This window comes from Pundamilia nyererei, unplaced genomic scaffold (assembly GCF_000239375.1).
Source record: "Pundamilia nyererei isolate P.nyererei 1_Seehausen unplaced genomic scaffold, PunNye1.0 scaffold00240, whole genome shotgun sequence".
NCBI classification, from domain to species: Eukaryota; Metazoa; Chordata; class Actinopteri; order Cichliformes; family Cichlidae; genus Pundamilia; species Pundamilia nyererei.
The window spans coordinates 747,121-763,257 of NW_005187641.1; the positions used below are offsets into that span (position 1 = coordinate 747,121).

Sequence of the window (16,137 nt, forward strand, 5' to 3'; positions counted from 1 at the left end):
TCTAAATATTTACACTAAACATAGTGGACTCAAAGTGTCAGTATTGGGTCAGGCTAGAGTAAATGGGTCTGCAGGGAAATTCTTTAGAATTTAAAAAGATCATTATCCATACATGAACAGGGACGCCACTCACTAAGGTTGCTGAGGTGACATTTCTGGATTAGCAGTTATCTATATAAAATATAACAACCTTTCTGTTAGTTGTTCATTCAAAAGAATTAAGTGTTTTCAAGTTTATTTCTTTAGGCAAGTGTGAAGGAAGTACACCGCCCAGCCAAAGAACAAGTCACATGCTAATATTTCATTGGGCTGGCTTTAGCTTTGATGATGGCACACTTTCCCCATGATTTTAAGAAGTGATAATTATTATTCATTTCCATCCAGAATTGCATTAATCTTTCACCAAAAAATTGTATTGATGATGGGTGATGGGGGAGTCAGACTGCTAAAGTCTTCTCCAGCACACACAAAGATTCCCACTGGGGTTAAGGTCTTGCCTCTGTGGTAGCCAATCTATCCTCCATGTTCCCTGAACCGCTCATTTTAAACCTGGTGAATCCTGGCATTGTCAGATTGGTATATTCCCGTGCCATCATCAGAGAAAAAAAATCATTCTGTATATTCAGGTAGTCAGCTGACCTCGTTTTTTGGGCACATAACATTGGTGAACCTAGACCCCGAATCCAGTGGGAGGGTCTTTCGTATTTGGTTAGGTAAATCCACATGGTGACTGCTGTTTTTTGGCTGGGCAGTGTGTAAAATCCTTGTTTGCGAGCACTGTCTGTGTTCAACACTGTCCAATGTCCAAAGTAATAGTAAAGTAAAAAGTGTAATTATAAATAATTCTTCAATGACAAACGGATGAACTGGTCACAGAGCTCCTTCTAAATGTCTTTAAGAAGTAGGTGACACTGACTGTCAGATGATGGGGAGGACAGGATCCGAGAGGTGTTTCTGGATCTCTGCCAATCGTGATTGTATGTCCAGGCTCTCTGGTAGTGAGGGGTAGCGGAGGTTACCACACAGCCTGGAACTGTCCATGAGGGAGGATTTGACTGATGGCTGGGGTAGCTGAGGAGTTAGCCCAGTATGTGTGTCAGTTTCAGGGGTGATAGCCATGAACATGGTGTCATCAGATGCCGCAGTCACGTGGATCCCACTGGACAGTGAGTCCTGGGATTTGCTGGTCTGCTTAAGGTCTGTCTCAGCCGAGGTCTTAGTAAATAAGCACAAAATGTTGAGATGAAAGAAGATGAAATGTGTTTCAGATATATAACAGTGTTTTTCAGATATTTGGCCTAACTGATGAATTGTCGTGGTTTTTTTTGGTTTGATACCATACCTGTGTCGGTGCCAAGCTGTCCATTTGTATGGGGGAAATGGGATACATGTTATGCAGCACTGGAGTTCCAGCCCCATACAGGCCAGGGGAATCAGCGTGGAGAGTACTAGATGATACAGTGCTGTAAGCTGGAGGTACAGGGGCCATCTGTCTCTGGAGAAGCTGCAGAATAACACTGATGTCAGTTGTCATGCGAGTCTCCAGTCTGAGGAAATAAGAGGTACTAATTAAAAGATGGTGGAAGTATGAGAAGAATGAAGCAAAGTGATAATAAATTGCATGTCCAGACCCAAATGTTACACGCTTAAATTTACACCAGAAATAATGTCATGTTTACGTCCTGCTGATTTTGCTTGTTGACGTGTTGGTTTTAAACTTTATTCCAAATGAAAGTTTGCATAATTAGAGGCATGCCATAGACTGACAGGTGGTTGCCAATGCAGGCTGCAATAGCCTGCTGGATATTCTTAAAATACGAATATACCAAAGTTACAATCTGCCCCCGTTGAATGTGTTTGTAGTGCTGATGCCTTTTAGAGCATGTAATATGGCTAGCTGTGTAGAGTTAATGTAATTAATACCTTAACAGATCCATGATGTCTGATTCTTGTTGTGGTGAGTTCAATTTGATTATTTTCTCTATATTTTACTTAGCATTAATTTAACATATAGTCTCAAAACTGCAATTTACTAGAGCTTGCTAGCATAAACTGATAACTTAGGGCTCAAAATGTTTGTGCAAATATGATAAATTTTGACTCCAACGTAATGTAATGTAACTTATCGTACTATGAAAACTACCCTCACTGCAGGGGAAAATTATTGCCTGTGCAATATGTAACAGAAAAGCTAACAAAATGATGTTATCTGTCCAAAATGCTATGCTGCTATGCTATGCTGGCTATGTTTCAGGAAGATTTTAGCACCTTATTTTCAGTTAGCTGTAGAAAAGTTAACTACATATAGCAAGCTAGTACTGAGGTTTTGGAAACATGTAACCACTAAACATGTGACATTAACTTTTCACCATTTTGCACATGCAGTGATCAATACAGTAGAATCAAGTGATTAAGATTTCAATTACACCTAGGACTAGAAACTGGTCTGCAACCATTTAGTAACCACCAGTTGTGAGAGAAAATATGTAATCCTCCACTGGTTGGCAATTGGTTGCTGGAGGCTGGTAGCAGTTGCTGGGAAATCGATTGCTAATGGCCTAGTCATATGGGCTTACAGACCAGTCCACAACCATCTGGTAACCACCTGTCACAAGGGGAAAATGTATACTCATTAACCAGTTGTTTGATTTTTGGGGGTAACAAGCAAAGAGTAAGGAGGGACTTCTACATAATACAAAGTCGTTGGAGAGCCATGAATATTTTCCTCTCTGCTGTTGATTTCAATTGAGTTCTGTGCTGAACACAAGACATGAAAACTGGAATTTAATTTAACTTTTTGCATAAAGTCAGATTTCGACAAAGAAAAATTCAAAAAGTGCTCAAAGTCTTAGATGGAACTAAAAAAAAGTATGGCTTGGAGTGATGCTCATATGGAAATGAATATAGTATAGATAGTTTTTGAATTTTTTGCTTGTTAAAGAAACTCTCTACAGATATGTTAATTGTTCAGGTGTAGAAATGTAATGCTCAGGGTTACGTCAGGATTCCTTCGCTAAGCCATTGGTTCTATTACTTACAGCAAGGCTCGTCACGTTGCTGATGTATACATGCAAAATGAATTTGTGCAAATTTTCAAGATTCTTGGGTGATGTAAATGTTAACTCATCACCCATTTTAAGATAAGACAGAAAATTCATTGACTGAGGGAATTTAGGCAATGCAACATTTGAGGAGGAATTTAGGCAATGCAACATTTGAGGAGTGACATTTTGAGCCAAAGTCACTCCTTGTATCTTTTTCTCAGAAGTAGCAAAGATCAAAAGGTGAACGGTAGCAAATGCACCTGTTGAGCTGTGAATGCAAAATTTCAAGGCGTGTCTCAAGTTCACTGGGCCTTTCTTCTGTGAATGGTGGTGGGTGGCATGAGTTGCGGACAGAAGGTGATCGCCAGCCTTGACTGGAAAACTGCTGTGATTGTCTGTCTGACCAGTATTGATACATCCCTGGCACATTCAGAGATGAGGCTGAGGAAAATATCAAGACAGTGCTTCAAAGTGACACGTTTAAAAGAACCAAAACCTTTCAAACAGGGTAACAATCAAGACTGCAGTTAAATTTATATCTTGCAATTGCATGACAAAATCAAGACTGCCATCTACCTTGGGGACCCCGGTCAAACACTGCATCCTTCCCCACTGAGGTGCCACTTTGGGGGTGCAGTTGTAGTGCAGATGAAGAGTAATCCTGCCTGTCAGCTTCTGCAGAGTAATGCTCTGTTTTGGCACCATGGGCAAGAGGTTTTTCAAAGTCCTCACTTGCCTGCGAACATGGCGATCCACAGCTACAACGGTCCTCCCAGCAGGCATGAGAAAATGACTGATGGCAGGCCTGAAGGGGATACGAGTCTTCGTGATCAATTCCATCTGTTCAAAGAAAAGCATTTCAGTCCTTCAGTTACAGTTTTCCCACGCATGACACCCACAGTTTGGGGTGTCAGGCAGCCAGAGATGGCTCAATTACAAGTCAAGTTGAAACACAGGTGGTGGTGGTGGTGGTGTAAAACTTTTCAAATCTGTAAGGCCTGTTTTACAGGCATGTCTAAAGCATCTTTGGGTTCCATGGATAATCTCAGTATGATTCCATGTCCATCCATTTAAGTCAGGATTTGAAATGGCTTTTCACATTGTTTGCTTTGTTTGCACGACTTTCTATGCATTTCATATCTCACCTGGCCTATTTCTGCAGTCCAGTGAGTGTATTTTGCATCTTGGTTTGTGGTGGTATTCACAGTCATCACCAGAATCATCATCTATTATTACTGGTGGCTCTTGATCAGGCTAAAGACGACAGAAAAAAATATTTATTATCTCACCAAAGTGACAGTATAAAATATCTGTTTTTAGCATTAGGTGAAGTGTGTTACAATAAACTGTCAATGTACATCTCTCAGGTCAAAGGTTATCTCCAGGTTCCTCCAGAAGTTGTCTGCAAAGCTTGGGTACATATCCAGGACCTCAAGAAGGTCATCCCTAAGGATGCGGTGTAGTTCACAGTAGGTGATGGTGTGTAGGTCTGAACTTGATTTCCCTGGCTCGTCATAAAGGTGGATATGCTCACCAAAGATGTCATTCTTCTCTGTAAGAGGACAAAGATTTATTTGATTTGAGAAGGTCATTTTTGAGAGGACTTAAGGAGTAAAATAATGTATGGTTATATAGCTTTACCTAATATGGCCACCACTACATCCTCTCTGGTGACCTGGATGGAACCATGTGAGATGAAAAAGAGAGAGTCGAGGATGTCTCCATAGTGAATCAGAGTATCTCCAGGAGGTGCATGGACTGTCTTGAATCTCACAGATAAGACACGGAGACATGCTTGGCTGCCTCCTTGGAAAGCCTTGCAGTTCTGTAGCAGAGAGCGGTGCAAGTGCAAACAGATGTCTGCCTGCAGAGACTCTGGAAATCCCTTTAACACCTGAACAAAGAAATACGGTCAGAGATACGTAACAATAAGAGAGATAAAGAACATCAAAGGAGCATTACCATTTTGTTTACTTACAGCATTCATGTCTATTCCGTTTGTGTATGTCCATGCATGCTGGAAATACTCCTCTAGTCGTTGGCGCAGACTACCTGGAATCTGATGGAAGCGGATAAACTCTTTGACTCTCAGCATCTGGGTGTGGTACCGGGTTGTACCAGTGTACAGCCGCTGGATTATGGCAGATACATTGCCAAATATGCTGGCGTACATGAGAGCTGATACAGAAGAGAAAGAGGACAAGAAGACAAACAGGATTGGGTCATTTCAGATGTAATAATGATAAAGTTGTACCAGTACCCAACTAAAGACAGTAACAGTGACCATGGGTTATTCAACTTACATCCAATGACCATGACACAGATGGAGAACATCTTCTCTGAGTTCGTGTTTGGAGACACATTACCGAACCCCACACTCGTCAAACTGCTCAGGGTGAAGTACAGAGCTGTGACGTACTTGTCTTTGACTGAAGGACCAGAGCTGGAGTCGGTTTCATTGTACGCCTTTCCAAGTTGCTCAGCCAGGTTGTCCAGCCAACCAGTCTCAGTGTACGGCCTCTCCACAAAGCCAATGGCATACCACATGCACGCTAGCCAGTGGGCGATGAGTACAAAGGTGCACATGAGCAAGAAGAGGACAGCAGCACCATATTCAGAATATCGGTCAAGCTTTCTTGCCACACGGACCAATCGCAATAGCCGAGCTGTTTTCAGGAGGCTTGTTAAGGTTGCCATCTTTGGTATCCATGAACAAGAGGGAACATGTAAGACAGGGATGGGCAGATAAAAGGTCAAACAGCTTCAATAACTTTTGAAACTCAATAGGGAACAACTTTTAAAGTTTAGACACTTAAGGATAAAAACCTTTGAAGCTTTACAAAGAATCAGAATTCTTACCTCGTCCGAGCTTGATCTGAAAATGAGAAGGTCAAACGGGATTGCTGCAAACAAATCAATAGGGAACCAGCCTTTGATGTAATGCTTTGCTATCTGGCTCGGCTGCGTGACTACCTCGTCATTTTGGTCCACATAGGTCGTCCGAAGGTTGATGATTATATCCACAATAAACAGCACGTCCACCATAAGATCTGCCACATTTAGAGGGTTACATGTGTAGCCACAACTCCTTTGGCGTAAATCCCCATTTTCAGCCAACAGGAAGGCAGCTGAGTAAGGAGTAATAACAGCTGTGTAGAGGACCAGAAGGAGAATAATCCAGTCCCAAAATGCCTTAAAGGGGCTGTAGTGAAGCAAGATCCACCATGTCGTTTCTGGTACCTGGAGTTTGTATTCAGGCAGCACATCAGACTCCAAAGAGAGAACCTAAGCATATAAAGAATTCATCAGTATGCTCTTTACCTATTTCACAGGGAAATCAAAATATTTAACGAGTTCTGTTTTAATTGATTTTGAGGAATATACTTCTTCTCCCAGAAGGTGAATAAATATCCATCATGTACCCAAATCCCTTCTTTCTTTGATGAAAAGAACACCTAATCTTTTGCATGCAAAGGAAAACAGTAAACCTAGATTTCTACAAAACAAATATTAGTGTTTCTATTAAATCTCTCTCATAAACTAACCAATAGACCTTGTTAGAGCACGTACTGTTTTGACCAGGTTCTCGTTGGAGGCTGCGTGCTTTAGTTTTGCAACCTTGTAGGTCCAACAAATCCTTGACCATCCTGTCATTAGTGTCTTTCAGCAGACACAAGACTTGCAGAAAAGTTAGATCCAGATAAGGGAACCATATCCAAAATTTCACAAAACCTTAAAGATAGATAAAATAACAACATCCTGTTATCAACAGTCTAAGAACTGACTGAACGCAGGATGTTGGTTTGCTGGAAGCCAATAATGACGAGTTGGTCATGTGCTTTCACTGTCATTGAGTTCTGCCTATACCCTCAATATCGTATTATTTAATCTCACCAACTTTGCAAATAACTCTATGAAAAAGACAGATAAATTAGATTATTGACAGTCAGAGAGACAGGGATTACCGGGTACCCCCATGGAAGTTCACATGCCCCTTCCATTTGTTTTGAATCCATCTCACATGATCCCACAGAGCAGTGATGCAGGTCACTGAGCTTTAGGGGTCCAGCAGTGTTAACAGTAGGTGTTAATTTAACTGTGGCTCAGTTTTAGGCTCTACTTCACACCCAATGATGAATACAACCAGTCACCTGATCACCAACTGATTTTAAAAGGTTAATTAACAGAAGTCTTCCAGCGTGGAAACTTTCTAGAGCCCATCTTGTTCTCAGTATTTAAAAACATGATTACTTTCACATCCAGTGATGGACTGAACCAGGTCAGCAGTGAATGTGATCATTAATGGAAATACATTTCAGTCATTTGGATCTCATAAATGGGACCTGCAGAGCCCATGTGAGGTTCTCAGCTGCCATACCTGTGTGACCTTCTCTGTGACATTGGGCGAGCGCTCCCCCACTTTGAAGGAGCCGTGGAACTCCATTCGAGGAGTCGGAGATGAACGGCATTCGGGGCTCCTGATGGCCGGTCCCCCACCCTTCATGAGGTCTGAGTCAGACATTGAGCTTTGCTGTCCTGTGTATGATTAGAGAAACACTCCTTTATATTTAGACTAAAGAGATCACATCCAAGCTAGTTTCAAAAATATTTTTTTGATAATTTTCTATAAAGAATTTTGACTTTTTCATAATATTACAATAGTTAGTGTATTAAGTTTACCATTATTGTAAGCCTGATGTAATTTACTTTATTATGCTTTTGTTTATATAAAGACACTTATTGAAAACTTCTTGATACAGCTCTGTTTCCTAATACAAACTCCTCTGTACTCTAAATTTCCCAGAATGCAAGTCTAGCTGTGCCCCTCCCAAAATACTATGCCCTCACATAGTGCAAGGAGTCAATACTTTAATCCCTGCATGGCAAAGGCAGGATTTACATAGCTGAACAATCTTTCAATAGTCGATCAAATCTTCAGTCAAACATCACTAAAAGTGAACAGGACATACCTGATTTGAAACTTCAAAGTAAGATGTTCCTTTACCATATATACGCATCCAAAATATCCATCATTTCAAACACTTTTTGGACAAGTGTCTTCGAAAACATTCAGTCTCCTCTTTCATATTTGAGTAAAACAAAAGTACTCTGTGTTTCTGTTGTGGCTGCAGATGTCAGTATTGAAGCCTTCACTCTGGCACGCAGCGGAGGACTGTCCTGCTGCTCGCATGCGACTGTGCAACTTTCCCCGACACTGGAAACCAATCAATGCCACGCTATAGCTGAGAAGAACCGACCGGAAAATCGATGACGAGCATTGATAACAGAACAAATGGGCTCAGAGCCATTACACTAGATCTCCCTGTTGACATCAAATTATCATTTCAGCTTTCTAATTTGGTTTAAATTAAAATTAGATTATATTTTGAGTATAGTTCAGGCTGCATGATGTCAAGTTGAAAAATTCAAAACAAAGTTGGAAATGGTGTCCACTCCATATGTTCCATGCAAACTGCTGAAGTGCAAGCTTATTGATTAAAATGTTGACACTACAGTTAATACAAGGGAGAAATGACCCATTATGACATTGTCCTTCAGCTGTAACCTTTAACATCTGTATTTCTTTTATTTGGTTCTTAAAAACGTTATATCATATTTTCCTCTTTTAAAACATTTTTGATGACAAAGGAAAATATTTAACAGTAGACAAGCGATGTATCACGCCTATACTTTACATGCCCTAACTGAAAAACTGCCAAATGTTTTCAGAGGTCAACCTAATCGATGACCCGATGGCCCAGGGCCAAGAAAAAAGTACATCAGGAAAGTTCATTGGTCAGATGAGGGTCTGTTTTGGCCAGTGATGGGGTTTCTGGCCAGTGATGGGGTTTCTGGCCTTTGAGGTCCCTTATGATGCAAACAGATACAATAGCTTGCAGAACCAACTTTAGCAGAAATACTAGTTGTTCATTTTCTTTTTTGACTTCATCAGTCTGTCACATCATTCTTGAGAAACTTTTCTCCAACTCTTCTTTACAGCATTGCTTCAGTTCATTGAGTTTTGCAAGTATTTGTTTTGCACAGCTCTCTTAAAGTTCCTCCACAACATTTCACTCAGACTGAGGTCTGGGCTTTGACTGGACCATTGCAGCACCTTCATTCTTTTATTTTTCAACCATTCTGTTGTAGATTTGCTGATGTGCTTTGGATCATTTTAAAGTGTGCGTGTTAGTCCTCATAGGGAAATAGTTCCTCTAATCTAACTGCCTGTTTTGGACACTTTAAAGGAAAGAGACGCTACCATCACCGGCCCTGCTGGTTTGTTTACCACAGCCTTTGTTTTTCGCAGTGATACCTAGAGCTGAGCTGAGTCTAAATTTATTTTAAATCTTTAGTTACTAGTTATTTTGCAGATTTGGACTAATAATTGGTTGTGTTCTGTCCTAAATGCAGCTGCGTGTCTTTTATTATTTCCAGAAAGAGATCTCATATCCCCTAACTTTAATATATCTTCACTGACTCCCTGTTGACATTCGAGTCAGTTTTAAAATTTAAATGGCAATGCACCCTGACACATGTTAAAACTTTTACTGACCCACTCTTTCAACCCTTAGGACTTTGGAACAGACTGCTGGTGGTGTCTCATTTTAAAATGAGTGGAAACCAGGCCTTTGGGGTGGGGTGGCATGAGTTGCACTTATCTCTTTGTTTTACTGATTCAGAAGAGGCTTTTAAAAAAGGCTAGACATTCCTACTCAGACAGGCATTTGAGTAATTATATGTAAGACTTTGTGTTGTTCATGTATCTGATATACTGTATTTAATTTTTTTTCATTTGTTGCCAGGCACTTTCTGACTTTGGCCTTGAAAGGTGCTTTACAAACACATTTCTCTTAATGACGAGGTATTATGGATGAAGCAGGGACTATAGGAAGCCAATCAATTAGATTTTTTTGTGGGCCAGTTAAAGTGTGACCTTCTGACCTGGAGGCCCAGAGGATAAAAACATGTTATGTCCTGTTGTTTGCATTTTTTCACTTTTTTCAGCATATCTATTGTGCATGTTTCTACTGTGACTATTATAGAAAACAGATTTTAGACAAAAGCATTACTCAAAGCTGTCTCTCATGTCTGCACGAGGGCTGAAGTTTTATTTTAAACTGATCCGTGCTAATCCACAAACACTTGTTCCTTCTATGAGTTCAAAGGTTAACTTTGAGGTCATGTTCGATCAAAAAGGACTCATTAAATCACCTCTTTTAATAACTTTTACAAACCTACATGAGGAATTCTTTCGTCAGTATGGAGATGCAGTTCACTTCCCACAGCACAGTGTACTTCAGGATGGCTTCCCCCCCCCATACAGACCATATCCATAAGGCTAATACAGTCACACTTTCAGACTCCATTTTAATTTCAAGACTCTGTTCTTACTGATAACATACAGTATCGGCACCCATGAGGTGTCAGCTGGCAAATCCTTTGTCTCCAATATTCCACAGTTAGTCTCCACCTAGTGTCCAGAGACTGTCCTCAGCTGTGAGCCTGGATGTTGTCCCACACTCTGACTACATCTGGACAGTCATTGAGGGCTTCTATTAGAATTGAAGCAGCATCGAGGTGATCCTCGTCCAGGGGTGCGTGTGTGCGGGGAACAAACTCCAGCCCAGAGGACAAAACCTCCATTCCTAGATCCTTTAACAAGGCCCTCACCTTATTCAGGTCAGCCACATCACAGAGAAACTAAAGACAAAGAGGTAGATCAAGCTGTTAAATAAAATTTGTACCTATTATTATAATATTGTAATTATATATATATATATATTTTTAGATTTCTACATTTCAGAGACCTTGAGTATTTCTTTTTTCATTTTGTATTGAATGCACAAACTGAACTGTATTTAACCTGAGGACAGATCTGAAGGTTGTGTGTTCTACTGTACTGTATGGAAAACTGAAAAAAACATCTGTTTGTCGGTATCACGAAGAATTAAATCATTCCAATCAGTTATTTAAAGGCACATATCAAAACTGAAATCATTTTCCTGGAGGTTGATGTCCGACCTGCAGCAGGGGCTTCTCCTCCTCATCCTCCGTCTCTTGGACGTCTTCGGCTCCAGCCTCGATGGCCAGCTCCAGTGCTCTCTCCGTGGTGATGTTCCGACCTGGCACGACCACCACTCCCCTCCTCTGGAAGTTATGCCGGGCTCCGTCTGACAGCATCCCCCTGAGGATGGAAGCAGAATTAAATTTTTTTTTTTTATTCCGAAGGCTTACAAACAGATACGTTTACTTCTTCAATAAAAGAATAAAAACAGTAAGAACATGTTAGTAGTAAACAAGCAAGCTTAAATACATCTCCCTGCTGTTTTTTCATCACTTATACCAGCAATACAATCTTTAATAAAGACATACATTACAACATACTATTAAGCTTTCATCACTGCTGTTTCCTGCAACTAGAGGGACATCTACTGGCTACTTTACAACAAATCTTTTGTATAGTGTGTGTAGAAACCTGAAATTTCCTAAAACAATCTGATATTCTCTGTCCATGTTCTTTGTTTTTTTTTTCCTAATCTTTAAAAATTAAAACACTGCTCCTCTGGCATGTTTTGAATATTTTATCAAGGTATTCTCAGGTAATCTCTTAAGATTTGTTAACACTGATTTTGCATACAGCTGGGATTTGTTTTGTGTGAGAGAAAATTGATGCATCTGTTAACCTTAAGTACATGTCGAGCAGGTTAACACTAAAACCATCGGCGATGGTGTAAAAATGCTCGTAAACCTGACACGGTTACAGAAAGGTGAGACTACAGGAAGCCGGGCCTGACCCATTCTTGTTAAGCAGGCGTTTGATTTCCTGGTGGGTGCGTGAGTTGTTGTCGGTTAGGACTTCGACAAGCAGCAGACACCCGCCGGGTCCCCGAGCCTCAAACATGTGCTGAGATGCTGGCTTGGCCTTTTCCTGCAGAGACAGGACACAAGACGAGAAGATGACTGCAGCACAGTATCACAAAAAATAACACATACAGTTATGTTCTTAAGTATTTGGACAATTACACTTTTTGATACTTTTGTACACCACCACATTAGATTTTCACTGACTCTTGTATTTACAGCAGGCTTTAAGATTTCTGTGCTGGGCAAACTGCGAATTAATAGTACAACACATTTAAAACAACTGTTACTGGAATCAAACTAAAAACCAGGGAAAACAGGTGAGTTCTGAGTAAGAACTCAAAGGTCTATAATGATGTTCTGGGGTAGGTGGTTCCACAGGGAAGAGCCTAAAGCTGAAAATGCCAGATGCCCGTTATTTTTTAGCCCTGTGATAAGAGCATCCAGAATCATCTGATTAGAAGACCTTAGTGCTGTAATGGAGTGTGGATGGTTAAAAGCTTAGATAAATAAGGGGGCAGGACAATTCAAACAATTAAAAACAAGCAAGAAAATCTTAAAAATTAAATCTAAAAGAGTGGATAAAACGGGGACTGTGTGTTCTCCATTGACTTGTTCTTAACTGTGTCACATTTTATTGATATATTTATAGATTTTTAATGACCCTCACCTAAGACTGCTACCCGGCTAAACAATGCATAAAAACTATTGGATGCAGGTAACCTGCAAACATGCTCTGTGCTCACACTGGGGAGGATCTGTTTGAAGTGGCACCACAGATGCTTTCTGTATCTCTGTGCCAGTAAGGTTATCAACCTACCGCACTCTTGACTGCAGCATCTATGGATGCTTTGGGCATGTTCTTGCTCCTGCACTGCTCCAGTATGTGGGCCAAATTTAGATTCAGCTCTGGGTTAGATCCACCTTCTGAGGATGACAACCAGAAGTGAAATTTTATCCAATCAGAAACCGTAAAGCAGTGAAGCTCCGATTAAACAAAACAAAACCCATTCTCACGTACCTTTGACAGCTATTCTTATCATCATACCAAACTTCATAAACATCCTCCCCCTCGCCTCATCTTTTGGTCCCTTGACGTGCTTCACCTTTGACCACTTGTTATGTCCGGCACACAAAGCGGGGCACAGCTGCAGTGTCCGGGCAGGAGGAGTCCTCCACCCTGAGGACACCACACATGAAGACGGCGGGAGAACTGGCTCCAGAGACGGGAACCTGCTGGAAGCCGCGGACAAAGGGGGGCGGAGAGCTCTCAACAGCAGCAGCACCGGAGCCGCCATGCCCTTCACACACACAGACACACAACTACATGAACGCTCCTGCTGCACATGTGGAGCAAAGACTACGTTTAATGAGTGAGCTGAAAGTCTCCGTCTGAGGGAGAGAGCTCCAAACTTTGCTGTAACCACAGTAAATAATAAAAACTGTCTGAAGTTTTCCAACTTACGAGCTGACAAGTCAGGAGAGCACGCAGCTGCTTCTGCCCTTGTTGTCAGACCGGTACTTCCGGGTTGAGATGACGTCGGAATCGGACCTGTCAAAATAAAGGCTGTTAAATTATTTTAAATCATGACATTTGTGATACAGTAAATTCGTAATAGTGTGCATTACTATACATATATTTTTAAATAACTGACCACAGGAGTTACGGAAATGTTAATAGAACATTTAATGAATTAATAACTACATTCTCACTTACCAATTTTGTCTTTAGTAGTTGTAAAATGAATTAAAAAAATATTTTTATTTATTAAACGCCAAATGACAACAACAGTCGTCTCAAGGCGCTTTATGTTTTAAGGTAAAGATCCTACAATAATACAAAGAAAACCCGAACAACCAACAATAGTCAGGAAAACAAAAAGAAAGGATTACAAAACACACACAACAAACACAGAAAATATTCATTTCCTTTCAGTTTTATTTACATAATCCCGAATCACAAATGTTGTCTCAAAGTACTTTATATTGTGGAGTTAAGATCCTAGAATAACATGACGCACTTTAAGCAAGAAGTTGGCAACAGGAAGAAACCTCTGGTAGAACTAGGCTCAGGGAGGAGCAGGCACCTGCAGCGACTGGTTTGGGATGAGAATAAATAAGAAATAAAAATAAGAAACAAACTGAACAAACTTCATCATTCAGACAGTTGGAAAATGTGGGCGAGCTTCTCATCACATAAACAACTCAAGTGCAGCACATATGATAAAGTCTGAAATCACAAAGTGAACATCTGACATCATCATCAGGTCGCAGCACCCCCAAAACAAGATGGTACTACCTCACTAGAACAACTTCAAACCAGTAAAAAAAAAAGTAGAAAATAAAAGATGACAGAGACACCTTTATTGATAAGTCAGAGGTATTGTTTATCTAATGCAGACTCATCTTCACTCTCCTATTTATTTATTTATTTATTTATTTATCTGTTGCTTTATTGCTTTTTAAATGCACGGAACCAGGAAAACATATGATAGAGTAAAACCATGGCAATCTAAAGTGTCTCTGGGTTTTCTGATTGTGGCTGAGGACCACTGAGTACAGCAGACTATCACCATGCATACAAATATAAGTTCTTCAAAAATGCCTGTCAAAACAATGCTTGTCATATAATTTGTGCATTTGTCATTCATGCATATCAGAATATATATTATGTAATATATATTACTTTAACTGGTCTGGGAAGTAGTTCTATGAGTCTGGTTTGTATCACTGCTTTCTAAAGTCTCCCAGTGCGGGATACTCATGCTGTAAACCAAGTATTAAATTATGTTACTAGTAAAAACTAAGAGTCCTATTAGTGGGAATAGAAAAGAGCAGGTTAAGGCAGACAAACAAGCCAAATGTCAAGCACAGAGAGATAATGACAGCAGAGGAGAGCAAAGAGTTAAGTGAATGGAAGCCACAGCATATCAAGGCCAACCCATCTCATCCCAACAGTCCTAAGAGCAGCGAAGGAGGTTTCCTCCTCAGTGCTCCTCTCTTCCCCAAAGAGAGATCATCCAACCACAGACAGCCCCTCAAAACTCATTAGTAATGTCAGCTGAGCTTCATGCAGAAAACTCTGGACCTCAAGAGACTCCAAAACACAGTTCCTGTTGACTAATAAAGGAGCACAGATGGGACACGAGAGAAGAACATTAACTTTAGGACAAAGTTCCTTCAGCACAACCTGAAGAGGATAAAATGATCTGAGAGTGAAAGGTGTGCTGTTCTGTTTCAGCTGGAGAGACGTCATGTTGTCTGCACAAGGAATTATTGTTTTTTACTTTTTCCACGGTGTAATAACAGCCTCAGCGCTGGTAAGTTGACTACATTCATAATATTTAAATTGTTTAATTATTGAACAGTTATTCACTGATGGGGTTTGTCAGGGGAAAATATTTTACCCCTGGTTTGCTGCTATTTCTCTGCTGCTTTACTGTTAACATAAATGAGGTCAAATAAGTGCAATTTAAACCCAGATATTGAATTTTCTTGATGATTTCTACTAATGTAAGCTTTTTCAAAGCAAACTTTACTTAAAAGGGCTAATAATGATCTTAAACGGATTGGAGCAGTAGATAAATTCTTAGTCTCACTTGCGTCTTGTGTCCTAAATTTAAACTTTTCACACAGCAGCAGCATATCTTACACTTTATTATGACCCTGAGTCAGACATGACACATCCGCACTGCTGCAGTTTGGGCCAAAGTTAGAAAATGTCATGTATCTGTGACCCGCTTTGATGCTTTGAATTAGATTTATCTAATGCTTCAGGAAACATGCCAGACATTCAGCAGCAAGACTGAGATGACAGTGTCTTCTTAGTTAACTGATGAGGTGACAAGGAATACGTTTTCCAGCAGTCCTGCTGAGGAAAATAAAAAGTATTCTAACCCACCTCCATTCCTCTATTTTGAGTGAATCTCGCATCAAACCATAAGACAACTGAGACAAATTATAAAAAAGCTCATAAGAAATTTAATTGAGTAGAAAAATACTTATTTTCATATAAAAAGTGGATATATTAATATAGTTCTTCTCAAGGCAGAGAAAAAAAACTTCACATCACAGCAGCACAAGAACCATCCCTCTTCTTTATCAGAAGTCACCTGTGGTCTGCTTTACCTCACAAACCATAATCAACTTTGACCCTTTTAACCTTCCGCTGACTGAAGCATGCTAACAGTGACCGTAAGTGCCCTTCTTCATCTCTGGATCTCCCCCG

The 16,137-nt window shown here is 40.3% G+C and overlaps 2 protein-coding genes across 2 annotated transcripts; both read right to left on the reverse strand.

Moving 5' to 3' along the window:
• Positions 1-918: 918 nt before the first annotated feature.
• Positions 919-8,072, reverse strand: kcnh6b (potassium voltage-gated channel, subfamily H (eag-related), member 6b). Its single transcript, XM_005749309.1, has 12 exons — positions 8,015-8,072; positions 7,423-7,580; positions 5,904-6,329; positions 5,348-5,741; positions 5,023-5,222; positions 4,686-4,938; positions 4,403-4,596; positions 4,190-4,298; positions 3,621-3,884; positions 3,305-3,485; positions 1,343-1,547; positions 919-1,215 (listed from the first exon to the last, which is right to left on the reverse strand). The coding sequence occupies exons 2-12, from the start codon at positions 7,564-7,566 to the stop codon at positions 919-921; spliced, it is 2,667 nt and encodes an 888-aa protein (XP_005749366.1). The 5' UTR covers positions 7,567-7,580; positions 8,015-8,072.
• A 2,058-nt stretch (positions 8,073-10,130) lies between these two features.
• On the reverse strand, positions 10,131-13,449 carry taco1 (translational activator of mitochondrially encoded cytochrome c oxidase I). The gene is made up of 6 exons (XM_005749300.1): positions 13,375-13,449; positions 12,931-13,210; positions 12,730-12,836; positions 11,843-11,976; positions 11,070-11,232; positions 10,131-10,748 (listed from the first exon to the last, which is right to left on the reverse strand). The coding sequence occupies exons 2-6, from the start codon at positions 13,205-13,207 to the stop codon at positions 10,539-10,541; spliced, it is 891 nt and encodes a 296-aa protein (XP_005749357.1). The 5' UTR covers positions 13,208-13,210; positions 13,375-13,449; the 3' UTR covers positions 10,131-10,538.
• Positions 13,450-16,137: the final 2,688 nt, after the last annotated feature.

Bases quoted from the DNA above. Each gene is read 5' to 3' on its own strand.
- kcnh6b (XM_005749309.1), bottom strand. From the start codon at position 7,566: ATGTCTGACTCAGACCTCATGAAGGGTGGGGGACCGGCCATCAGGAGC. The intron at 5,223-5,347 runs GTAAGTTGAATA...CTTCTGTATCAG, and splicing joins CTGTGTCATGGTCATTGGAT to CTCTCATGTACGCCAGCATA. The intron at 3,885-4,189 runs GTGAGATATGAA...TTCTTTGAACAG, and splicing joins GGACTGCAGAAATAGGCCAG to ATGGAATTGATCACGAAGAC.
- taco1 (XM_005749300.1), bottom strand. From the start codon at position 13,207: ATGGCGGCTCCGGTGCTGCTGCTGTTGAGAGCTCTCCGCCCCCCTTTG. The intron at 11,977-12,729 runs GTAGGTTGATAA...CTGTCTCTGCAG, and splicing joins ATGCTGCAGTCAAGAGTGCG to GAAAAGGCCAAGCCAGCATC. The intron at 10,749-11,069 runs GTCGGACATCAA...CTTTGTCTTTAG, and splicing joins AGGAGAAGCCCCTGCTGCAG to TTTCTCTGTGATGTGGCTGA.